We start from the raw sequence: 24384 nt of genomic DNA, 5'->3' as shown, positions 1-24384 counted from the left end.
GCTAGCAGGCCAGAGGTGGATGAACGTAGTGCCCTCGTTTGGGTGTAGGGTCTGATCAGAGCCTGAAGGTAAGGAGGTGCCGTTCCCCTCACAGCTCCGTTGGCAAGCACCATGGTCTTGTAGTAGATGCCTCATCAAGCGTTTATCCACCTGGGGTGTATTCATTAGTCATATTCTGTTGCAAAGCATTTCGTCTGTTGCGAAACGTTTTGCAACAAAAACGAGTTTCTATTGGACAAATTCAGTTCTGTTTGGTTCCTAGAATAAACGATAAACTGTTTGAATACTGTTGTCAATGACACCGACCTCTACGTAGCCTACAGTCACAGATATAACAATGAGACAGATATTTCACTGGATGTCTAAATATGAAGCATCTGCTTGGCGTTTACACTCACTGTCAAATATGGTAGTGAGAGGAAGCCCAGCGGCTGGCAGTGGGAGAAGATGGAAGGAGATGGATTTTGGTCTACATTCTGCAAATGTTATCATCGATGAAACATTTGATCTCAATACAGTTTTCTGTTCCCAAAACTATAATCTGTTATGAACAGAGTGGACTACGTGTTGTAGACTTTAGCCTTTGCCAAAGTTGTAAAAAATCGCGTTGTTTAGAAGGAGCGCAAAGGCGAATTGAGTTATTGCACACGCGCATTTCCCAGAGTAGACGTTCCCTCACTGAAATATGCAGATGCATGCTAGAACGGACCAATAGGATCTCGGTAGCTCGTGCTTGGCTCTGCCCACCCCCTTGCTTGTTCTGCCCACTATGACTCATCTGTTCCCATTGGAAACGACAGGCTGTGGTCTATCTTGGTTTAGTTATAAAAAATATACAGTGTTCCAAGCAATGATGTATATAAACCCTGGATTGTAATGCTATGTATTGGCCATTGAGAGGCTTTGAAGCCACCGGTCGGCCATATTGGCAACCCCCAATAGGAGCAGTCCTCCATAGGAATGAATGGAATTCTACAGTATTTCAATGAAATGTGTAAAACAAAATTACATGTATTTAGGTATGTTTTTGTTGTAGTGGGGACAGTAATATTAGTAATAAAAAAAATATATACTTTAAGGAAGATGTTTTAATATATAGTTTTTTTTATGTGTTTAGCTCACATAATGTAATTCAGAAGTATTCATTAAGGTGTCTGTAATAGAAAAAATTTGGCTAAAATGAATGTAAATATTAATAAATGCATTTCTATAGCTATTTTTTTTTACACCGGTGAGGGAATGCCAAGATGGAGGCAAGGGGCTTCAACACAGCGCCCCATACCAGTCATCTAGTGTATGTATATATAAAAATAATTCCTTCCTTGCCTAAGGGGCGGAGTTCAAGCCTTGTCAGAGATCCGATTTCGGAAGTGATGCTGCCATTATGTTTTTCAGATGAAGTTTATGGGTTTAGGTACTGTCGTACATTAGGCGTCCAGCCAAGATAGCCGCTGAGTAGTTTTAGTTGCCCATTCATTTGTGAGGCAAGAGTTTAATGAATGTTGACACATCTCCGTTTATTGAGTAAAGAAACCGGCTTGGTATTTTTATAGGGGCGTTTTCACTTTCTGAAGGTAAGCGACTAGCATCAAGCTCCCATGTAATCGGAGGTTATCCTCGAGCATTAGTTAGCTGGCTAAATAAATGCATGGTTGACATCTCTTCTCTATTAAAGATGTTCTAAACGTAGATCGCCTAACGAACTGAATTGATATGCTAGAGCTGTGGTTCCTCGCTTGCAACACAGCATTAAAACATCGTGTGTTGTGTCTAGCAGTGCTAGTTAGGTGAATGAATTCGATAGCTACATTGACTGTATCAATATTACATTGACGTCACTGTCTTATATTTCACAGCAGCCTGTATCATGTAAGGCTTGTTGTTTCGTATTTTACTTTTCACTGTAATGAATGACTGAACGGCTGCTCTATTTAAAAACGAATTAGAGACCTTCTCAGGTGTATCATTAACCGCACCTGCACATCGGAAGTAATAATGTTGTGCTTCATGACTGTACAGGAAATGCGAGTGCTTTTACAGGCGCTCATGAAAATCTTATTAGTTCTTATTAGTCTTGCATGGACCGACACTCAAATACATTTTCCCGTTCAGATTACTGTCTTCTTGTATGTCTATGTCATTTGCCATACGTGTCGGTGAACCAGGCAGGTAATAAGGACTTTTGTTGATGTTGTTGGAACTGTTGAACATCGCTCATCCTGACCCTCCCTCTCTCTCTCTGTCCCACACAAACACATACACGCAGAGCCATGTCTCCTTCGGTGCGTCTGCAGGAGATGATCAGGGTGATCAGAGGAGCCCGTACACAGGGAGAGGAACGTGGTGTGATCCAGAGGGAGTGTGCTGCCATCCGGGCGCAGTTTAGACAGGCTGACAATGGGACTCGCTCTCACAACCTGGCAAAGCTGCTGTATGTGCACATGCTGGGCTACCCCGCCCACTTCGGTCAGGTAGTGAACAGTGCTCTTAAGACAATAATAATAATAAGAATAATTTATTTAGCTTCTATAGCGCTTTCCATTACAGAATCTCAAAGCATTTTTAAATAAAAAATAAACAAGCATCATATAAAATATATACAGTATGTAGCTACACTGAACAAAAATATAAACGCAACATGCAACAATTTCAAAAATGTTTAATGAGTTACAGATGGAAGTCCCATAGGGCTGCGCACAATTGGCCCAGCGTCGTCCGGGTTTGGCCGGTGTAGGCCGTCATTGTAAATAAGAATTTGTTCTTAACTGACTTGCCTAGTTAAATGAAGGTTAAATTTTTAAAAAATAAATAAGGAAATCAATCAACTGAAATAATTTCATTAGGCCCTAATCTATGGATTTCACATGACTGGGAATACAGATATGCATCTGTTGGTCACAGATACCTTTAAAAAAAAAGGTAAGGGTGTGTATCAAAGAACCAGTCCGTATCTGGTGTGACCACCATTTGCCTCATGCAGCGCAACACATCTACTTTGCCTAGATTTGATCAGGCTGTTGGTACTGGCCTGTGGAATGTTGTCCCACTCCTCTTCAATGGCTGTGCGAAGTTGATGGATATTGGCGGGAACTGGAACACGCTGTCGTACATGTCGATACAGAGCATTCCAAACATACTCAATGGGTGACATGTCTAGTGAGTATGCAGGCCATGGAAGAACTGGGACATTTTCAGCTTCCAGGAATTGTGTACAGATCCTTGACGTGACATGGGGCCGTACATTATCATGCTGAAACATGAGGTGATGATGGCGGATGAGTGGCACGATAATGAGCCGTAGGATCTCGTCACGGTATCTCTGTGCTTTCAAATTGCCATCGATAAAATGCAATTGTGTTCATTGTCTGTTGCTTATGCCTGCTCATACCTTAACCCCACCGTCACCATGGGGTACTCTGTTCACAACGTTGACATCAGCAAATCGCTCGCCCACACGACGCCATACACGCTGTCTGCCATCTGCCCGGAACAGTTGAAACCAGGATTCACCCGTGAAGAGCACATTTCTCCAGCGTGCCAGTGGCCATCGAACGTGAGCATTTGCCCACTGAAGTCGGTTATGAGGCCGAAATGCAGTCAGGTCAAGACCCTGGTGAAGACGACGAGCACGTAGATGAGATAATTTCTGACAGTTTGTGCAGAAATTCTTTGGTTATGCAAACCCACAGTTTTATCAGCTGTCCAGGTGGCTGGTCTCAGATGATCCCGCAGTTGAAGAAGCCGGATGTGTAGGTCCTGGGCTAGCGTGGTTACACGTAGTCTGTGGTTGTGAGGCCAGTTGGACATACTGCCAAATTCTCTAAAACGAAATTGGAGGCGACTTATAGTAGATAAATGAACATTACATTCTGTGGCAACAGCTCTGGTTGACATTCCTGCATTCAACATGCCAATTGCACGCTCCCTCAAATCTTGCGACATCTGTGGCATTATATTGTGTGACACAACTGCACATTTTAAAGTGGCCTTTTATTTTCCCCAGCACAAGGTGCACCTGTGTAATGAACATGCTGTTTAATCAGCTTCTTGATATGCCACACCTGTCAGGTGGATGGATGATATTGGCAAAGGATACATGCTCACTAACAGGGATGTAACCACATTTCTGCACAACATTTGAGAGAAAAGCTTTTTGTGCATATGGAAAATGTCGGGGATCTTTTATTTAAGCTCATGAAACATGGGACCAACACTTTACATGTTGCGTTTATATTTTTGTTCAGTATACATAACAGATGTCAGGGGATGACTCTGTAGAGTTGGTATATTTGTATCCTATCAATTCTCCGACCCCCTATCTGGTCTCAGATGGAGTGTGTGCGTCTGATTGCAAGCCCTCGGTACAATGAGAAACGTGTTGGGTACCTGGGTGCCATGATGCTTCTAGACGAGAAACAGGATGCCAGCCTGCTCATCACTAACTCCATCAAGAAGTAAGGACAATTTTTATCTGACATTTTACAATGAAATTGGAAATATAAGACAGACAGAACTCTGACGCAGTCAGACAAACGGAACTCTGATAATCATCTGGAACTGGATCTGTCTAGAGTTCCATAATCATGTCTAGGCTGTGTACGATCAATGTAGTCATTAGTTAAACATTGAACTAGTGGTCTAGTAGCCTCTACTTGAGCACAAAGCAATTGAGAAATTGACATTAAACCCCCATCCTTCTCTCCCTGTGTGTGTTTCAGTGACCTGTCCCACAGCAGTCAATATGTCCAGTCTCTGGCTCTGTGTACTCTGGCCTGTATGGGCTCAGCTGAGATGTGTCGAGACCTAGCCCCAGAGATCGACCGTCTCCTCAGAGCCTCGAACTCCTACATCAAGAAGAAGGTGAGCACTGTGTGTAGCCCCACACACACACACACACACACACCACCACTCCTTCCATCATGGCTGAGCTTGGTAATGCAGAAACACAAACCAATCCATCTTGATCACTACTGTCAAACACTGCATTGCAACAGACTGACGTAAACAATCATGTGCACTGATGTTGAAGGTTATTTTTGTTATGAAGCTGATCGTGATGACATTGACATTTCAGGCTGCTCTTTGTGCAGTACACATCGTGAGAAAAGTACCAGAGCTAGGAGAGCTGTTCACCCCTGCAGCTCGATCCCTGCTCTCTGAAAAGAACCATGGTGAGTCACTTTCATCTATCCATTTTTGTATTTTATTACCAGCTATCTGTTTAAAAAAACAAAATCAAAACAGCTGTTCACTGTCTGCTCCTTTGTGCCAAGCTGTCCGTCTCTACCTGTTTCACAGTCTTACATTTGAGGACAGTACGTAGTCATACATTTTGACTGTGAGCTGTTATTATGCATGTTATAGTATAGTAAATGGTGTCAGTGTGGCAATTATTCCCCTGTCCTAATGGTTTGGTCCGATTGCAGGGGTGTTACATGGAGCTGTGGTTCTGATCACTGAGCTGTGTGAGCGCAACCCAGACACTCTAGAGCAGTTTCGTAAGGTAAGACACACACCCACCTCATCCCACTCCATTCCAGTACATCCACTAACATGATACATTACATTTCAGTCCCTTGAAATGTATATATTTAGTTTAACACTGTAACATCCAATGCCAAAAACAGAACACATTCTCCCACAACCCTAGATGGTCTGTGAGCCTGACTCCTGCCCTGTGTGTGTTTGGTCCAGGCGGTGCCGGAGCTGGTCCAGATGATGAAAGGCCTGGTGATGTCGGGTTACTCTCCAGAACACAACGTGGCTGGGATCAGTGACCCATTCCTGCAGGTCAGTGTTTTGAATGATTTATTTTACCAGGTGAATTGGAGTCGGGGTAAAAACAAGCAATTTGTGGGGCCTCCTGAGTGGCGCAGCGGTCTAAGGCACTGCATCGCAGTGCTAGAGGCATCACTACAGACCCCGGTTCGATCCCGGGCTGTACCACAACCAGCCGTGATCGGGAGTCTCATAGGGTGGTGCACAATTGGCCCAGCGTCGTCCGGGTTAGGGGAGGGTTTGGCCGGGGGTCTTTACTTGGCTCATCGCGCTCTAGCGACTCCTTGTGGCGAGCAGGGCGCCTGCAGGCTGACCTCGGTCGTCAGTTGAACAGTGTTTCCTCCGACACATTGGTGCGGTTGGCTTCCGGGTTAAGCTGGCGGGTGTTAAGAAGCGCGATTTGGCGGGTCATGTTTCGGAGGACACATGACCCGATCTCCGCCTCCCGAGCCTGTTGGGGAGGCGATAAGACAAGATCGAAATTGGGGAGGAACCTACATGTTACTCTCTCTTCCTTCTTTCTCCATCATTAGGTGCGCATTCTTAGGTTACTGAGGATCTTGGGGCGCAATAATGATACAGCCAGTGATGCCATGAATGACCTGCTGGCCCAGGTACAGTATTTTAATCAGTAAATAGTCATGCAGGGTTGTTGTTGTATGAACTATTTAGATTTTGATCACAGCTTATGTATTATTGACCTTCAGGTGGCTACGAACACAGACAGCAGCAAGACTGCAGGCAGTGCTGTTTTGTATGAAACTGTTCTCACTGTCATGGACATCAAATCAGAAAGTGGCTTGAGGGTTAGTGCCACGTATGATAGCGTCAAGTAATTTCTTGTTTTTGTACATTTTACATCTATTGAATGTGCTACAAGTGATAGAGGCTAATGTAGCTAACATTTCTGTACAACAGTATCTAATATGTGTTTTTTGTGTGTGACAGGTCCTGGCTGTGAACATCCTGGGGAGATTTCTTCTGAACAATGATAGGAACATCCGGTTAGTCTCCCCTCACTCTCCCTCCTTCCCTCTCTCTCTTCCTTTGATCTCATCTGGTCCTTTTTCATGGTTTCTAGCCCATTGCCTAGAAGCTTATTGTTGCCTGAGGCAGACAAATGTCTGGATTCTGATCAGTCTAAACACGGTCAGCAATGTCTATTCCTGTGATTATTTAGCTAGAGGCCTTACAATGACAGACCGGGTTGTGGGCTCTCTGTACGTCGTGGGCTACGTTCACGTATCAGTTTCCTTTTTATCTGTTTGTTCTGAGGCATACTTTCTGTTGGGATTGTCCCAGTAGGGTCTGTCTGGCCCAGCAGGCTATTTTGGTCTGGTCCCAGGGTTAACCTCCTGTCCCTGTGGTAGTGTGACGGCTGCTGAAGAGCTGCTAGACTGGCTCAGAGCAGATAGGATCATTCTCTCAGAATGCAGTCATATCATTTCACCAGATACACTTTATATACAAAAGTATGTGGACACCCGTTCAAATTTGTGGATTCGGCTATTTCAGCCACACTGTTGCTGACAGGTGTATAAAATCGAGCACACAGCGATGCAATCTCCATAGACAAACATTGGCAGTAGAATGGCCGTACTGAAGAGCTCAGTGGCTTTCAACGTGGCACCATCATAGGATGCCACCTTTCCAACAAGTCAGTTCGTCAAATTTCTGCCCTGCTAGAGCTGCCCCGGTCAACTGTAAGTGCTGTTATTGTGAAGTGGAAATGTCTAGGAGCAATAATGGCTCAGCCACGACGTGGTAGGCCACACAAGCTCACAGAATGGGACCGCCGAGTGCTGAAGTGCGTAGCACGTAAAAATCGTCTGTCCTCGGTTGCAACACTCACTACCGATTTCCAAACTGCCTCTGGAAGCAACGTCAGCACAAGAACTGTTTGGCAGGAGCTTCATGAAATGGGTTTCCATGGCCGAGCAGCCGCATACAAGCCTAAGATCACCATGCGCAATGCCAAGCGTCGGCTGGAGTGGTGTAAAGCTTGCCGCCATTGGACTCTGGAGCAGTGGAAACGCGTTCTCTGGAGTGATTAATCATGCTTCACCATCTGGCAGGCCGACGGACGAATCTGGGTTTGGCGGATGCCAGGAGAACGCTACCTGCCCCAATGCAAAGTGTCAACTGTAAAGTTTGGTGGAGGAGGAATAATTGTCTGGGGCTGTTTTCCGTGGTTCGGGCTAGGACCCTTAGTTCCAGTGAAGGGAAATCTTAACTCTACAGCATACAATGACATTCCTAGATGATTCTGTGCTTCCAACTTTGTGGCAACAGTTTGGGGAAGGCCCTTTCCTGTTTCAGCATGACATGCCCCCGTGCACAAAGTGAAGTCCATACAGAAATGGTTTGTCGAGATCGGTGTGGAAGAACTTGACTAGCCTACACAGAGCCCTGACCTCAACCCCATCGAACACCTTTGGGATGAATTGGAATGCTGACTGCGAGCCAGGCCTAATCGCCCAACATCAATGCCCGACTGCACTAATGCTCTTGTGGCTGAATGGAAGCAAGTCCCCGCAGCAATGTTCCAACATCTAGTGGAAAGCCTTCCCAGAAGAGTGGAGGCTGTTATAGCAGCAAAGGGGGGACCGACTCCATATTAATGCCCATGATTTTGGAATGAGATGTACACTTAGGTTGTAGTCATTAAAACTTGTTTTTCAACCACTCCACAAATGTCTTGTTAACAAACTATAGTTTTGGCAAGTCGGTTAGGACATCTACTTTGTGCATGACACAAGTACATTTTCCAACAATTGTTTACAGACAGATTATTTCACTTATAATTCACTGTATACAATTCCAGTGGGTCACTAAGTTGACAGTGCCTTTTAAACAGCTTGGAAAATTCCAGAAAATGATGTCATGGCTTTAGAAGCTTCTGATAGGCTAATTGACATCATTTGAGTCAACTGGAGGTGTACCTGTGGATGTATTTCAAGGCCTACCTTCAAACTCAGTGCCTCTTTGCTTGACATCATGGGAAAATCAAAAGAAATCAGCCAAGACCTCAGAAAAAAAATTGTAGACCTCCAAGTCTGGTTCATCCTTCCATAACCTGAAAGGCCGCTCAGCAAGGAAGAAGCCACTGCTCCAAAACCGCCATAAAAAAGCCAGACTACGGTTTGCAACTGCACATGGGGACAAAGATCGTACTGTTTTTGAGAAATGTCCTCTGGTCTAATGAAACAAGAATAGAACTGTTTGGCCATAATGACCATCGTTATGTTTGGAGGAAAAAGGGGAACGCTTGCAAGCCGAAGAACATCATCCCAACCGTGAAGCACGGGGGTGGCAGCATCATGCTGTGGGGGTGCTTTGCTGCAGGAGGGACTGGTGCACTTCACAAAATAGATGGCATCATGAGGAAGGAAAATTATGTGGATATATTGAAGCAACATCTCAAGACATCAATCAGGAACTTAAAGCTTGGTTGCAAATGGGTCTTCCAAATGGACAAGCATACTTCCAAAGTTGTGGCAAAATGGCTTAAGGACAACAAAGTCAAGGTATTGGAATGGCCATCACAAAGCCCTGACCTCAATCCTATAGAAAATGTGTGGGCAGAACTGAAAAAGCGTGTGTGAGCAAGGAGGCCTACAAACCTGACTCAGTTACACCAGCTCTGTCAGGAGGAATGGGCCAAAATTCACCCAACTTATTGTGGGAAGCTTGTGGAAGGCTACCCGACACGTTTGACATAAGTTAAACAATTTAAAGGCAATGCTACCAAATACTAATTGAGTGTATGTAAACTTCTGACCCACTGGTAATGTGATTAAAGAAATAAAAGCTGAAATAAATCATTCTCTCTACTATTATTCTGACATTTCACATTCTTAAAATAAAGTGGTGATCCTAACTGACTAAGACAGGGCATTTTTACTAGGATTAAATGTCAGGAATTGTGAAAAACTGAGTTTAAATGTATTTGGCTAAGGTGTATGTAAACTTCCGACTTCAACTGTACATGAGATGGGAGATCTTGGAAATGATAGTTGTAGAAGAAAATAACGTATGTTGCTTGGTTGAGCAGAGTATATGTTCCATTAAATGTATGCGTGCACCAATTGTGTTGATAAATTCACAGCCCTCACACAAATATAACTTGTCTGAATGTCTGTTTCTTTTTATTCATGCACAGGTACATCTCCATGACTTCCCTTCAGAAGATTGTTCAGACGGACCACAATGCAGTGCAGCGTCACAGGGGGACCATAGTGGACTGCCTGAAGGACCAGGATGCTTCTGTCAAACGGTACTGTTGTGATTTCTGAACCTGTCTTACCAGCTAGCCATGTGCCTCCTATTCATGAGCTAGGATGGAAGGAGGTCTGGTAATGCAGAGAACAACAAACAGTATGTAGTTATATTATTGATGTTTATCCCTCAGCCGGGCGTTGGAGCTTTCTCTGGCCCTGGTTTCAGCTGTCAACATCCGCTCTCTGATGAAGGAGCTTCTCCTCTTCCTCTCCAGCTGTCCCCCAGAGCTCCGAGCACACACCACCTCAGGCATCTTCAACGCTGCAGAGAGGTACTGGGCTGGACCTCGCCTGCCTATGGGCTTTAAAAATCTCTATGCCACCAAGTCTCTTTTTGTGGTTTCTGTGTGCTGGGATGTCTCATTTTGTGTCTTTGTCTATATGAATGTTTCCCTGTCTCTTTGTGTGATGTGCTACTGTGTTTCTGTCTTGCTCTTAGTGTCTGTATGTCTCTCAGCTATCTGGCTGTTCTACCACAAAACACACACAGGCCTAGCCAGTAGCCTGCCCTCCCTGTGTGTCAGTCTCTGTGACTGTCTGTCTGTATCTGTGTCTGAGCCGCAACACTGACCACTAAGTCTGTCTCTGTGTCTCTGTCAGGTATGCTCCCTCTCAGCGCTGGCACATTGACACCATCCTGCATGTCCTCACCACGGTAAATACTGACACTGTACTGCACCACAATCACCTGGGTTCAGAGCCGCTACTCTACAACTTGTTTTAACTATGACTAGCTATTGTAAATACCCCCATGATGTATCACACTTTTACCACCCCACTAGCCTATACCTCAAGCCGTCTGGGTAGAAACTAGGCCGCCCCACATTGCCACTGTTTGACTCTAGTCTAGACAGTAGAGTTCTTCAGGGGTCAAGAAAGTAGGACCCGTTTCGAAATGGACCTGGGGCTTTCCCACACGGACCTGATATACATAAATACAATTTTAAAATATAGAGACCCGTTCCGAACGGACCCGAGGACAACTAGTTAATTTGGTCGGATCCAGACCGATCCGAGTGAGTGAACATTATAAGATACTTTATTAACCAGAGCTGATAGAGGGAGAGAGAGGTGCTGCTCTAGCAGGGACTGTGCAGTGTGTGTAATCTGAGTGTGAGCGAGTGACACTGGGAGGAGGTGGAGTTAGGGAGAGATGAGAGACTGCAACCAACCAAGTCGAAGGAGGGAGAGATGGCAACCAATCAAGTCGACTCGTGCTATAGTAGATAGCTGCCATAGCTAGGTTATTTATCATCCAGTATGATTACGTCGTACCTGTCTTGACTGCATCAAACCGGGAGAAGCTAGTTAAGCAAGCTAGCTAGAGTAATTGAGTCTGCATGTGCTTTCTCACCCTACACAGTTGGCTACAAATAACAACAACTCCATTCAGAATATTAAGTAGCAGCCTACCTGTTGGCTCTTTGTAGCCTGTCCTTCTCCTTTAACTTTCAATTCTGTCATTTATTTCCATCTTCCATTGATTAGATATCTCCTCACTTTTGCCACACACGGAGGCTCTATGACTGAAGCCTGTTGGCGCTTTGATGACTTATGATTGGCCAACAACAAGCTACACGCGCCCGGCTCCACTCTCGTGAAAAGCAAGAGCAGCAGCATAAATTATAGAATTTCTCTCTCTACTGCAGCAGTCGCGTTCGGATCTGTACGGGTCCTTCCGGACAAGTCAGTTAAAATTACACATACCCGAGACCCGTGACAGTCAGATCCAACCCAGACCCGTGACATTATTTAGAATTCTGGATACGGACCCGCTCAGGTCCCGGATCGGGTCTCAGGTATTCGGGTACAGGTGGATCCGTGAAGCCCTCTACTAGGCAGTCCTGTGTTTGACTGTAGTACCATCTCTTTCAGGCAGGGGGTGACGTGAGGGATGAGACGGTGCCCAACCTGATCCAGCTCATTACAACAGCAACAGAACTACACTGCTACACGGTCCACAAGCTGTACAGAGCCCTGATTACAGACATCTCAGTGGTATGGCTTTAGGATGAATGTGTTTGTGTTATTGGTCAGGAAATCCTCAAGGCCCTGGTTATACTCGATTATCAGCTGTGGAACTGTGCAACGTTTGTTTGTGTGTGTTCAGCAATCCCTGGTACAGGTGGCATGCTGGTGTATTGGGGAGTATGGAGACCTGCTTCTGAGAGGAGAGTGTGAGGAGACAGAACCTGTTCAGGTACATGCTTTGGTTGTTGTAACACAGTCATGGTTAATACCAATTGACAATACAGTAGTAATTGTCATAAAACCGAGGCAGTAGTTGTTGTTTTCTGTCCTGCACTTAGGTGACAGAGGATGATGTCCTGGACGCCTTGGAAACAGTTCTACAGTCACATATGTCGTCACCGGCAACCAGGGGCTTCGCTCTCACGGCAACCATGAAACTCAGCACACGCATAACACATAACGTGGAGTAAGCATAGTTTTCGCACACACTCCTCGGTACACTGCTAGAACCACTATACAGCAACTACTGAAAACTGCTGTGTCAGTTTTGCCCACTGCATGGGGCCTTGGGACTTGACTTGACTCTCTACATTGCTGATCCAGAGAATACTAAAATAGCTCTTGCTTCCTGCTGTTTTTCTCTCCCCTGTACCTCTCTGGCAGTCGTATTAGGAGCATCGTCAGCATCTACGGCAGCTGCATCGACGTGGAACTCCAGCAGAGGGCAGTGGAATATAACGCTCTATTCAAGAAATACGACCACATGAGGTACAACCAATAATATACGTATACTATTTCCAATGTTAGCCAATCATACATATAAACTCAGCAAAAAAAGAAACGTCCCTTTTTCAGGACCCTGTCTTTCAAAGATAATTAGTAGAAATCCAAATATCTTCACAGATCTTCATTGTAAAGGGTTTAAACACTGTTTCCCATGCTTATTCAATGAACCATAAACAATTAATGAACTTGCACCTGTGGAACGGTCGTTAAGACACTAACAGCTTACCGACAGAAGGCAATTAAGGTCACAGTTATGAAAACTTAGGACACTAAAGAGGCCTTTCTACTGACTCTGAAAAACACCAAAAGAAAGATGCCCAGGGTCCCTGCTCATCTGCGTGAACGTGCCTTAGGCATGCTGCAAGGAGGCATGAGGACTGCAGATGTGGCCAGGGCAATAAATTGCAATGTCCGTACTGTGAGACGCCTAAGACAGCACTACAGGGAGACAGGACGGACACCTGCGGTACAGATACAGGATGGCAACAACAACTGCCCAGGTTACACCAGGAATGCACAATCCCTCCATCAGTGCTCAGACTGTCCGCAATAGGCTGAGAGAGGCTGGACTGAGGGCTTGTAGGCCTGTTGTAAGGCAGGTCCTCACCAGACATCACCGGCAACAACATCGCCTATGGGCACAAACCCACCGTTGCTGGCAAAAAGTGCTCTTCACTGACGAGTCACGGTTTTGTCTCACCAGGGGTGATGGTCAGATTCACGTTTATCGTCGAAGGAATGAGCGTTACACCTAGGCCTGTACTCTGGAGCGGGATCGATTTGGAGGTGGAGGGTCCGTCATGGTCTGGGGCGGTGTGTCACAGCGTCATCGGACTGAGCTTGTTATTGCAGGCAATCTGAACGCTGTGCGTTACAGGGAAGACATCCTCCACCCTCATGTGGTACCCTTCCTGCAGGCTCATCCTGACATGACCCTCCAGCATGACAATGCCACCAGCCATTCTGCTCGTTCTGTGATTGATTTCCTGCAAGACAGGAATGTCAGTGTTCTGCCATGGCAAGCGAAGAGCCCGGATCTCAATCCCATTGAGCACGTCTGGGACCTGTTGGATCGGAGGGTGAGGGCTAGGACCATTCCCCCTAGAAATGTCAGGGAACTTGCAGGTGCCTTGGTGGAAGAGTGGGGTAACATCTCACAGCAAGAACTGGCAAATCTGGTGCAGTCCATGAGGAGGAGATGCACTGCAGTACTTAATGCAGCTGGTGGCCACACCAGATACTGACTGTTACTTTTGATTTTGACCCCCCCTTTAATCAGGGACACATTATTCAATTTCTGTTAGTCACATGTCTGTGGAACTTGTTCAGTTTATGTCTCAGTTGTTGAATCGTGTTATGTTCAAACAAATATTTACACATGTTAAGTTTGCTGAAAATAAACGCAGTTGACAGTCAGAGGACGTTTGTTTTTTTGCTGAGTTTAGTATTATATTTATGTATGAGTACAGTGCCAGTGAGTGGTGCTTTTTATCATGGTAGCCACGATATCCCACCCCAATACACTGCTAAGAGAGCTCTCTGTGCTCGCAGGGCTGCAGTGCTGGAGAGAATGCCGGTGATTGACAAAAGCTCCCCGGGACATACCAATGGAGAATCAACAACTATCAAAGAGTTGGAGCCAACCAAACTGACACAGGAAATAGTATTGTCCCAGGAACCTTCTAATCAGGTAAGTGATGAAAATGACTGCAATACACTTTGGTATTTCAGCTATCTGGATATGAAGAATAGAACTGACCTAATATTGTATACTGTGTGTGCACTTTCTCAAGCTAAACTTCTCGAATGTTACACATTGTGGAATCTTTACCATCATTTCCCCTTGTCAAGGTGTGTGATCTGTTGGACCTGCTGGGTGGTTCTGGGGAGCCTCTCCAGCCCAGCCCGTCCCTGTCCAGCACAGCACCCGGCCCTGCTAGCAGCACGGCTGGGGGAGACCTACTGGACCTGCTGGGAGGCCTGGATGTCACACCTGGTGAGACACACAACAGCTGAGAAAGGGAGAGCGGGAGAGTGAAAGAGGGCAATGGGCAGAGCAGGGGGTCGCAAAGAGATAGATGGAGGGCGAGATGGAGTCAAATATCAACTGTTTTGGAATGAACACATCTGTAGCTTTATACAAAATATACAGTACATCTTCATAATGTAATTAAATGATAATCTGTTTTTGATGTTGAATTCCATGATTCCCAGTGACAGATTTTTTATTTGTGTTTCCATAGCACCACCTAGTGTTACAGTGTATGAGAAGAACGGTGTGACTCTGAAACTACAGACTGACAGACAGACAGACACAGGGATGACCGTTACCCTCACTGCCACCAACTCCACTGATGGGGACATCACTGGCCTCACCCTGCAAGCAGCAGTACCCAAGGTCTGCTTCCCCCTCTCTTTGTCAGACTACCTTTGTATTTGGTATTCCAAGCTTGTATGTCATGAGTAGGGTCCTTTAGACCATGTAACCGGACCAGGAAGAACTCTGGGCCCTAGTTATAGGCTGTTTGTGACCTTTGTAAAACTCTGGGTCCTAGTTATAGGCTGTTCATGATCTTTGTCTCGCACTCCCATCCACCTCAGAGCGTCCAGTTACAGATGAAGGCTCCGAGTGGTGACGTCATCCCTGCACATGGCTTAGGTCAGGTGACCCAGACTGTGCTCCTCAACAACCCAAACAAGGTGGGTCTTCATTCAGTCAGTTCATGGTCACCACACACTCACAGGCACACCCACAATGGACTAAACATTCACTTCCCCCCCCCAGGTGAGTCTGAAGATTAGGGTTCGTGTGTGCTACACCAGCCAGGGCTCTGTCTGCCAGGACATGGTGCAGATCGACTCCTTCCCCAGCCCCGCCTGGTAATGACCGCTGCAATCAACCTGTTCATCAACACAGACAATGTACATGGAAGGATCGACAGCCGACCAGGCCCAGGAGTGGGGATCCATTCTACCTAACAGCTGCCTGTCAATCATACAGAGGGGATCCTCTCTGTCAATCAACTATTCTACACTACAACCTGATGCTCTGTCAATCCAAGCTGATGTTTTTCAAATTACACTTAATTCTGTTATTTTTCTAAATGACCCTCGTGAACTGTGGAAACTGTCCCCCTACAGTTTGACAGGGATTCATGTAGATGAACTCTCAAGAGACGTCACCCTAAAAGCCATTGTCACCATTCTACCTTTTCAGCTCCTGTTCGGACTACTGGTATTAGATTTCCCATAGGATAAGTAGCGGTATTAATGACACTACTGAACATGGTACTAGCTTCGGTGTATATTTCCAGAGTTACAGGTCATCATCTGTGTCCCAATCAACAACAGTAATATGCAGTTGTCTGCCTGAGCCAATGGGACTCCAATCAGAAGATCATGACTGTCCACATGAAAGGGGTCTGTCGTGATACATTTTAAGAGAGTAGCTTGAAGTCTTGGCTCATGCAACCTTGTAAACTAGTAAAAGCTTGACAATTTTTCTTTCACTCCAGGACCACTGACCTACCTACTGGTGTGGCTCACTGTTACAATTCTCTCTGGTCTATCTGAGCCACATGATCAGCATCCCCTAACACTACGCCTTATCTATACTTCCATGCCTTCCATTGGTGTGCGCTTCTCCCTACCTCTCTTTACCATCTGCTCGGCTGCTTCTCTCTTCCCCTGTGCCTGTCACTCAGAACCCCCTGTTAGAGCTGAGGTATTATGGTGTATGTGTATATTGACTTTATGTTGAGGTGAGAGTTGCTGTTTTGTCTGTGAATGGTATGTAACTCCCCCAGATCGCTGTGTCTTTGTGAAGCATCAGTGCCAGTAGGTAGTCCTGACCAGTGTTTCCCCTAGCTTTAGCTTATTGAGTTATTATGCCCAGGGAAAGTAAATCTAGGGGAAACACCCAAACTCTTTCAGCTAAAAAAACAAACAATGGGTGACTCATGATCTTAAAACACTAGATAGTCTTGGGTTGTATGAGATTGCAAATCTTGTTGCAATACCAAATAATTGATACACACATGTGCTGATGCATATTTGAGAAGTGCCTCCACAAGATTACAAAAGTAGTAATAGAAAATAAATGTGGTAACTTTCCAATATTCCAAACATCTGGGCCATATTACTGGCTGCCCACTCAATTGTATTTTAAAATAACTTGCATTGATAGAACATTGACTGGTTTGTGTATATTAACAATGGTACTCTTGAAAATGGGATTCAGTGCAATTAGAGCAAAACATCCATCCTTCAGACCACTACTCAAGGAACCAGAGGGAGAAATGGAGACCAGGAAAGAGAATTTGGTTTGTTGTGTGCATTGTCTTCGACTCCCATGTGTTATTTCCAATTAAAGGTTATCAAACCTCAATGAGTTTAGAATTCCTATAACTGCCTATATATGGAAAGTAGTTTTACAATGCACTGCTAAATCACACACTCATACAATAGCAGCCATACAGCCACGTACTTCAAAACAAAAACAGTCAACTTGATCTTTTAATCACAAGCAAAATACCAGTGTCCAAACTCACTCTCGCACTGTGTGTCCCACTTACACTGTTGGAACATAAAGCAGAGGTGGTTACAAAAACAATCTACACAGAATAATTACATAGCAGAAAGTCCTTTGTTTGCTTAGGCCCAGGAGGCATAAGGATTTTAGTGCCACACCATTCTGGCAATTTGCTGCTCTGTGTTGCAACATGGTGTGAGTGACGATGACAGAAACTTGTGGGTTGGCACAAGGCCGGCCCCACTGCCCACTAGAAGATGAGGTATATGCTGGGACAGTGGCAGACTAGCCCTCCTCTTAGCGCTAGGACCAGATGCAGAACTGAGCCTCCCTGGATCTTGTAGTCTGCAGCGGTCTTCTCATCGTTCCTGAGAGGGATGGGAGCAGATAAAACAAGTGTTACATCCAAGATGTAATGCCGCCACTTGATTAAATGGAGCAGATGTTTCATGACAAGATTGTGACGGAAGGGTTGATTACTTACATCTGTTTTCCACTGTAGATTAGTCTTTGTTGTTGAGGTGGAATCCCCTCTTTCTCCTCCACTCTTTCTTTAATTCTCTCCACCTTCATATGTGTACAAGAGAGCACATAAGCTAAATGTCATTACTGGGATATTTATTTATTTTATTTTTATGTAACCTTTATTTAACTAGGCAAGTCAGTTAAGAACAAATTCTTATTTACAATGACGGCCTACCAAAAGGCAAAAGGCCTCCTGCGGGGACGGGGGATAAAACAATTACGAAATATAGGCCAAAACACACATCACGACAAGAGAGACACCACAACACTACATAAAGAGAGACCTAAGACAACAACACAGCATGGTAGCAACACGACATAACAACAACATGGTAGCAACACAACATGGCAGCAGCACAACATGGTACAAACATTATTGGGCACAGACAATAGCACAAAGGGCAAGAAGGTAGAGACAACAATACATCACACGAAGCAGCCACAACTGTCAGTAAGAGTGTCTTTGAATGAAGAGATGGAGATAAATCTGTCCAGTTTGAGTGTTTTTTGCAGCTCGTTCCAGTCACTAGCTGCAGTGAACTGAAAAGAGGAGCGACACAGGGATGTGTGTGTTTTGGGGACCTTTAACAGAATGTGACTGGCAGAATGGGTGTTGTATGTGGAGGATGAGGGCTGCAGTAGGTATCTCAGATAGGGGGGAGTGAGGCCTAAGAGGGTTTTATAAATAAGCATCAACCAGTGGGTCTTGCGACAGGTATACAGAGATGACCAGTTTACAGAGGAGTATAGAGTGCAGTGATGTGTCCTATAAGGAGCATTGGTGGCAAATCTGATGGCCAAATGGTATAGAACATCTAGACATGACTCCCCACTCCCCAGCAATGTATGCTGACATGAGTAATCAAAATATTACACATGGAAAGCAAACGCATGAGATTAATATCAACCTTCAGAGTAATGTAGATGTTTCATACCTTGTCTGTGGGCTCAATGTCGATCTCTATTTCTTTGCCAGTGAGAGTCTGTAACAGTAAAATAATTGTTCATTTTAGAGCATAAAATACCATATTGCAATAAACAGCAACATCTTATAAGGTTAGGTCTATGTTAGTGGATAATGGCTATGGTTCTACAGCACCTGTTTATTGTACTGAGTGAGGCCTTGTATCCTGTCTAGATTTTGATGTAGACTGGGGTGAGCAAAGCAGCTCAACCATAGGACGATGGCCATATAATTTAATTTAGTTAGGTAGTAACACCTAGCTAGCATATAGTTAGTTAGCTACCTAACGTTAATTAGTTATACTGAACAAAAATATATAAACGCAACATGTAAATTGTTGGTCTCATGTTTTATGAGCTGATATAACAGATCCCCGAAATGTTCCATATGCACAAAAAGCTTATTTCTCTCAAATTACTTGCACAAATCTGTTTACATCCGTTAGTGAGCATTTCTCCTTTTCCAAGACAATCCATCCACTTGACACCTTGTGCTGTGGACAATAAAATGTAGCTCTAAAATGTACAGTTTTGTCACACAACACAATGCCACAGATGTGTCAAGTTTTTAGGGAGCGCGCAATTGCCATGCTGACTGCAGGAATGTCCACCAGAGCTGTCGTTTTAGAGAATTTGTTAGTATGTCCAACCGGCCTCACAACCGCAGACCACGTGTAACCACGCCAGCCCAGGACCTCCACATCCGGCTTCTTCACCTGAGGGATCGTCTGAAACCAGCCACCATGACAGCTGATGAAACTGAGGAGTATTTCTGTCTGTAATAAAGCCCTTTTGTGGGGGAAAACTCATTTTGATTGGCTGGGCCTGGCTCCCAAGTGGATGGACATGGTTCCCCAGTGGGTGGGCCTGCCTATGTCCACCCATGGCTACGCCCCTGCCCAGTCATGTGAATCCATAGATTGGGGCCTAATGAAATTAAATAAATTGACTGATTTCCTTATATGAACTGTAACTCATAAAAATCGTTAATTATTGCATGTGGCGTTTATATTTTTTGTTCCGTATAGTTCACGTTAGCGAACTCTACATTCTATACGGGGATGACTGTTTCAATGCCAATGGCCTGCAGCGATGTCCACTATATAGCGCTTTTCAAATCAATTAATATATTTAGCTACGGCAGATAGCTAGATCGGCGATGAGATGATCATTCAGTCTGTAAACTAGCGGGCTTGGCCACCGATTAAATGGCTGGTCTTACCTTAACCTTGATCAGCATTTTGACTGTCGCATAAAATACGTTTTAAATCGATAAAAAAAAAAAACTCATCCACATTTAGTGTGGTATTGTTGCCAAATTGAGCAAACCAAATATTTTTCAACCATTTGATTCAACTTTACTTCCTGTGTAAGTCACTATTCCGTCCGTCCATCGTGTTTTGTGAGACATTGGTTCCGCTTCGCAAATAATTACTTTCTGGGGAAAAGATGTGACTATTACAAATGTAACTTTTAAAACCGTAAAAATTCAAGGATGTTTTTTGACCAAGAAATACAAAAACTGATGATGTTGTTAAGTTTTTAGGTCTATAATTATCACTTCTTGAACTCTCACAGATGTTCAGCATTAAGATAATTAGAATCAATTGGTCCATAAATATTTCTAGTTTCAGCCACTCCTAGATCATTCAGTCATGTCTCTCCTGTGGCAATGTACAATCGTTTTGGCTGTTGTAGCAGCAAGGGCTGCCAACGACGGTAAGTCTAATAATGAACACATTATAATATTATATAGCGCTGAGACCATGTAAACTTCAATTGGCTACTTATCTCATGCTGACAACCTAACAGACTAACCAAGTTGTGTTGATGTTGGCTATTGAGATGGGAGTGATGATATTGTCAAATTAAATTTTTAGATTTTAGTGTGGATTGTGAGAAACGCTCCATTAAAGTGACATGGAAGGTCAGTCCAGAGTTGGTTGAGAATGCTGCCCGTCTCTTCCTTGGACACTGCGTTCCATCCAAATTTTCTGTTCTTCCCACTGGAGAAGGGGAAGCGACATTCCACTACAACCTCAATGGCTGTGCAATCAAGAAACGGGTAATGTCTAACTCTTGACCCAATGTATACTATTTTGGATCCTCGAAGACTAATGAGTCTCCTTCCATTCCCCAGGTGACTGGCAAAAAACACATCTACTCAACCAACCTGACTTACAGACCTGACCGAAAGCCCAAACCTGCTGCTATTAGTCACCACATTAAGTGTGTTTACACAAGGTAACCATCTATGCCAGGGGTACTCAACTCATACCCTAAGTGGTCTGGCGCCTGCTGGTTCTGTTCTACTTGATCATTAATTGCATACACCTGGTGTCCCAGGTCTAAATCAGTCCCTGACTAGAGGGGCACAATAATAAAATGTAGTGGAACTGAGTTGAGGGCTCTATTGGGTGCAGTGTTGGTGTGGTGCAGCGTAGCAATGGTGTTGGAATCAAATCTTCCTAAGCCTTTGTCACCTTAACTGTAATGATTAAACCATACATTCCCCCTGTATGTAGACCTGAGGGATGGATTCCCCAATTCCTTATCCCTGCCTCTGGTAGTGCTGAGGGTCATGGAGGATTGGTTTTCCACATGGCACTCCTCAATGGTGAGTGACTCCTACAATATCATTGTTAGAGAATATGTTCAATCAACTTACCTGGTAAATAAATGCCTAGCAGAGGACACTGCCTGACGCGAGTTGAAACCTGTGGATGTATGGTACATATGTATTGCGCCCCCTCTCTGTTGCATGTAGAAGACCTTACTGGTCTGGCCAAGACCAGCCTGTTCCCCCTGGGCTCTTTCATCCCCATCTGGGCAGCAGTGGACCAGAAGGACCACCAGCCCTTGCTGCTGCTCATGGAGGAGTGTGTGGCGGCCACTACACCAGAACTGCAGTCTGAGAGTCTGGTGTACCCAATAATCACCAACAAGGGGTATGTACCAGACCTGGTAATGTGCATGTTTCGGTTTTTGACCGCCTAGCACTACACAGCTGACTCAAATAACCAACTCATCAAGTGTTGCTTATTTTAAGCTGCTGTGTAGTGCTAGGGCAAAAACCAAAACTTGCACGCAGGGGAGGGAGGGGCGACTGAGTTGGGAAAACGCTGATGTAGGGGACAGATTCATCCCAACAACATATTGAGAATGTTGGCTTGTCTGGTGTGATTATTTGCTGGATTGAAGTTCTGTTTGTCTGCTCATTGCACAATGCATTTTCAGTTGCCTTGCAGATGGGAAGACTGGGAACTCCAGGTTCCTGCCTAGGTACCACTTCGTCTGCTATCCTGCTTTACCTGCAGTCCTTCAAGTTTGCCCTCGGCAGGAAGTGAGTGGCCCACAAGTTCTCGGTATGACTGGGTTGTTCATACTGTAGGTCTTGACTGTTCTCTTACTTCACCCCAGGTATATATCCATTGCAAGCTTGTTGCATGGGACCCTGAGGTTCTTGATAAAGAAAAGAAGGCTTGCCACTACATTAAAGAGACTGGAGGGTTAGTATTACAGTTTATTGGCCACATTCTTTAACATTGGGCCATAATGACGGTAGTGCCAGTGCAACAGCTCTGTAACCTTGTTCTTTTTATTTGTAGATGGGAGCTGCTGGATGACCCGTCTCAAAGTGTCCTCTGCAAGTGCTGTGAATCCAGTTGCAAGCCTCGGTTGAAGAGGGGCTTGCATTCAGGTATTTTGAGGCACTTCATTTCAAGCCTGAATAAACTGTCAAGTTCCATATTAATTTGAGCTGATCATTCTTGAGTTTCTTATGGGAATGCAGCTTGAAGTAACTTTTCTCTTCAGAACCCCAGGGCTTGGTTCAAAACGCTGTCCTTGGACCGCTCACAATAGTGGGACACTCTGAAACCCAGATCTCCAGTGAATCCATAAAGTATCCTACTGTAGACCAAGGTTGGTGATTTTTTTATTTTTTTGGCCTTCAAGACTATAGTTTACAATTTAAAAGCAAAGTGTATCAGCTTTGATGCCAAATTAACTTGAACCTGTAACCTACTAATCTGTCCTCATTGTGTTCTGTATCCACAGTTGACTGGATGGTGTAATGGTCTGGAACACTTCGCTTGTCAGGTGTGTTCTGGTTATTGGGAGGCATTTTACTGTAACATCCCCAATGGCAATGAGCTGCATGTGACTAACAATTCTTCAACCTGTTACAGGGGTTTCTGTCTCACTGCCATCTGCCTGTTGTAGGAGGCCGGAAGGGTGCAGCCCTTTCCAGTACATTTGGAGAAGTGGTAGAAACTACAACCCCATATGGATATGAAGTCCTTTGACTTCAGCGTTTTTCAATAAATGGAGTACTTCACAATGGTTTTTGTCTCTGATGGTTGTCAAAAATGCTATGCTCCTAATGAGCTGTACCGTAAATCCAGGAGTGCAGCGCAGGTATCCACACAAACTAGCCAAGAGGTGACCATCTGGTTGTAAGAAGCTGTTTGATTCTTACTGTATCACCATGTCTCTTATGATGAACAATGTAAGTTATGGCATGTGAGCGCTCAGTGTTTTGTGACTACTTCATGTTCTGGACTACCCAGTGTCCTGTTTACACTTGAACTGTAACGCTTTCTTCTCTTGGCATAAATAGTTTGCTAATATTGATAGTCACAACAGGTGTTCATGCAATGGTAAAGCTATTCAAAAGATTGTCATAAGTGAATCTGATTTATTTTGGGGGGCTATAATTTTTCAGCAGTAGGCCGACGGGGTTAAGACCCCAAGATCAAATTTACACACAAGCAACGTTTAGAGATTGTAGGTGGATGATGGCCTTGCTTAGGTAACAATACAGACATGGCTGCAGTTGATCATTGGATTATATTTACAATTTTTACTAAATGACAATTAGATCACTAACTCTGTTTTGATGGAGTGACTTCTAAAATGTTGACACAGGATTTGTAGTTCAAGACTAGTGGCAGCCAGAGGAACTTTTTATTGTGACCGTGTTTTTTGTGGGAATTACAGGGAGGGCACATCTTACCCCAGGGGGCGTCTCGCCCCATTTTTTTATATTTACGTCATTTAGCAGACTCTCTTATCCAGAGCGACTTCAAATTGGTGCATTCACCCTATAGCCAATGGGATAACCACTTTACAATTTATTTTTTATTTTTGGGGGGGGGGTAGAAGGATTACTTTATCCTATCCCAGGTATTCCTTAGAGGTGGGGTTTCAAATGTCTCCGGAAGGTGGTGAGTGACTCCGCTGTCCTGGCGTCGTGAGGGAGCTTGTTCCACCATTGGGGTGCCAGAGCAGCGAACAGTTTTGACTGGACTGAGCGGGAACTATGCTTCCGCAGAGGAAGGGGAGCCAGCAGGCCAGAGGTGGATGAACGCAATGCCCTCGTTTGGGTGTAGGGACTGATCAGAGCCTGAAGGTACGGAGGTGCCGTTCCCCTCACAGCTCCATAGGCAAGCACCATGGTCTTGTAACAGATGCGAGCTTCAACTGGAAGCCAGTGGAGTGTGCGGAGGAGCGGGGTGACGTGAGAGAACTTGGGAAGGTTGAACACCA

At 44.8% G+C, this 24384-nt stretch overlaps 2 protein-coding genes, 1 long non-coding RNA gene and 1 other non-coding gene across 4 annotated transcripts; 3 read left to right on the top strand and 1 right to left on the bottom strand.

The window, feature by feature from the left end:
- The first annotated feature begins 1371 nt into the window (after nucleotides 1-1371).
- Nucleotides 1372-17202, top strand: LOC121535642 (AP-1 complex subunit gamma-1-like). Its single transcript, XM_045205908.1, has 22 exons — nucleotides 1372-1574; nucleotides 2267-2471; nucleotides 4330-4454; nucleotides 4719-4860; nucleotides 5075-5171; nucleotides 5427-5503; nucleotides 5695-5790; nucleotides 6312-6392; nucleotides 6486-6584; nucleotides 6727-6782; nucleotides 9941-10054; nucleotides 10190-10330; nucleotides 10659-10713; nucleotides 11934-12056; nucleotides 12169-12258; nucleotides 12368-12495; nucleotides 12693-12797; nucleotides 14367-14505; nucleotides 14667-14811; nucleotides 15059-15213; nucleotides 15417-15515; nucleotides 15601-17202. The coding sequence occupies exons 2-22, from the start codon at nucleotides 2271-2273 to the stop codon at nucleotides 15697-15699; spliced, it is 2367 nt and encodes a 788-aa protein (XP_045061843.1). The 5' UTR covers nucleotides 1372-1574; nucleotides 2267-2270; the 3' UTR covers nucleotides 15700-17202.
- Nucleotides 17203-17312: 110 nt separating this feature from the next.
- LOC121535643 (NEDD8) lies at nucleotides 17313-20224 on the bottom strand. Its single transcript, XM_041842883.2, has 4 exons — nucleotides 20057-20224; nucleotides 18807-18854; nucleotides 17831-17913; nucleotides 17313-17714 (listed from the first exon to the last, which is right to left on the bottom strand). The coding sequence occupies exons 1-4, from the start codon at nucleotides 20072-20074 to the stop codon at nucleotides 17597-17599; spliced, it is 267 nt and encodes an 88-aa protein (XP_041698817.1). The 5' UTR covers nucleotides 20075-20224; the 3' UTR covers nucleotides 17313-17596.
- Nucleotides 20225-20483: 259 nt separating this feature from the next.
- Nucleotides 20484-22181, top strand: LOC121534499. The gene is made up of 6 exons (XR_006657192.1): nucleotides 20484-20553; nucleotides 20715-20899; nucleotides 20975-21078; nucleotides 21360-21451; nucleotides 21602-21782; nucleotides 22072-22181. It is a non-coding gene; the product is annotated as an uncharacterized LOC121534499 (transcript).
- Nucleotides 22182-22254: 73 nt separating this feature from the next.
- On the top strand, nucleotides 22255-23176 carry LOC121534723. Its single transcript, XR_005994665.2, has 5 exons — nucleotides 22255-22343; nucleotides 22443-22534; nucleotides 22651-22758; nucleotides 22894-22935; nucleotides 23025-23176. It is a non-coding gene; the product is annotated as an uncharacterized LOC121534723 (long non-coding RNA).
- The last annotated feature ends 1208 nt before the right edge of the window (nucleotides 23177-24384 follow it).

This window comes from Coregonus clupeaformis, chromosome 21, assembly GCF_020615455.1.
Source record: "Coregonus clupeaformis isolate EN_2021a chromosome 21, ASM2061545v1, whole genome shotgun sequence".
Classification (NCBI taxonomy): Eukaryota; Metazoa; Chordata; class Actinopteri; order Salmoniformes; family Salmonidae; genus Coregonus; species Coregonus clupeaformis.
Note: the sequence above shows the minus strand (reverse complement) of the source record. Positions and strands in the feature narration are given on the sequence as shown.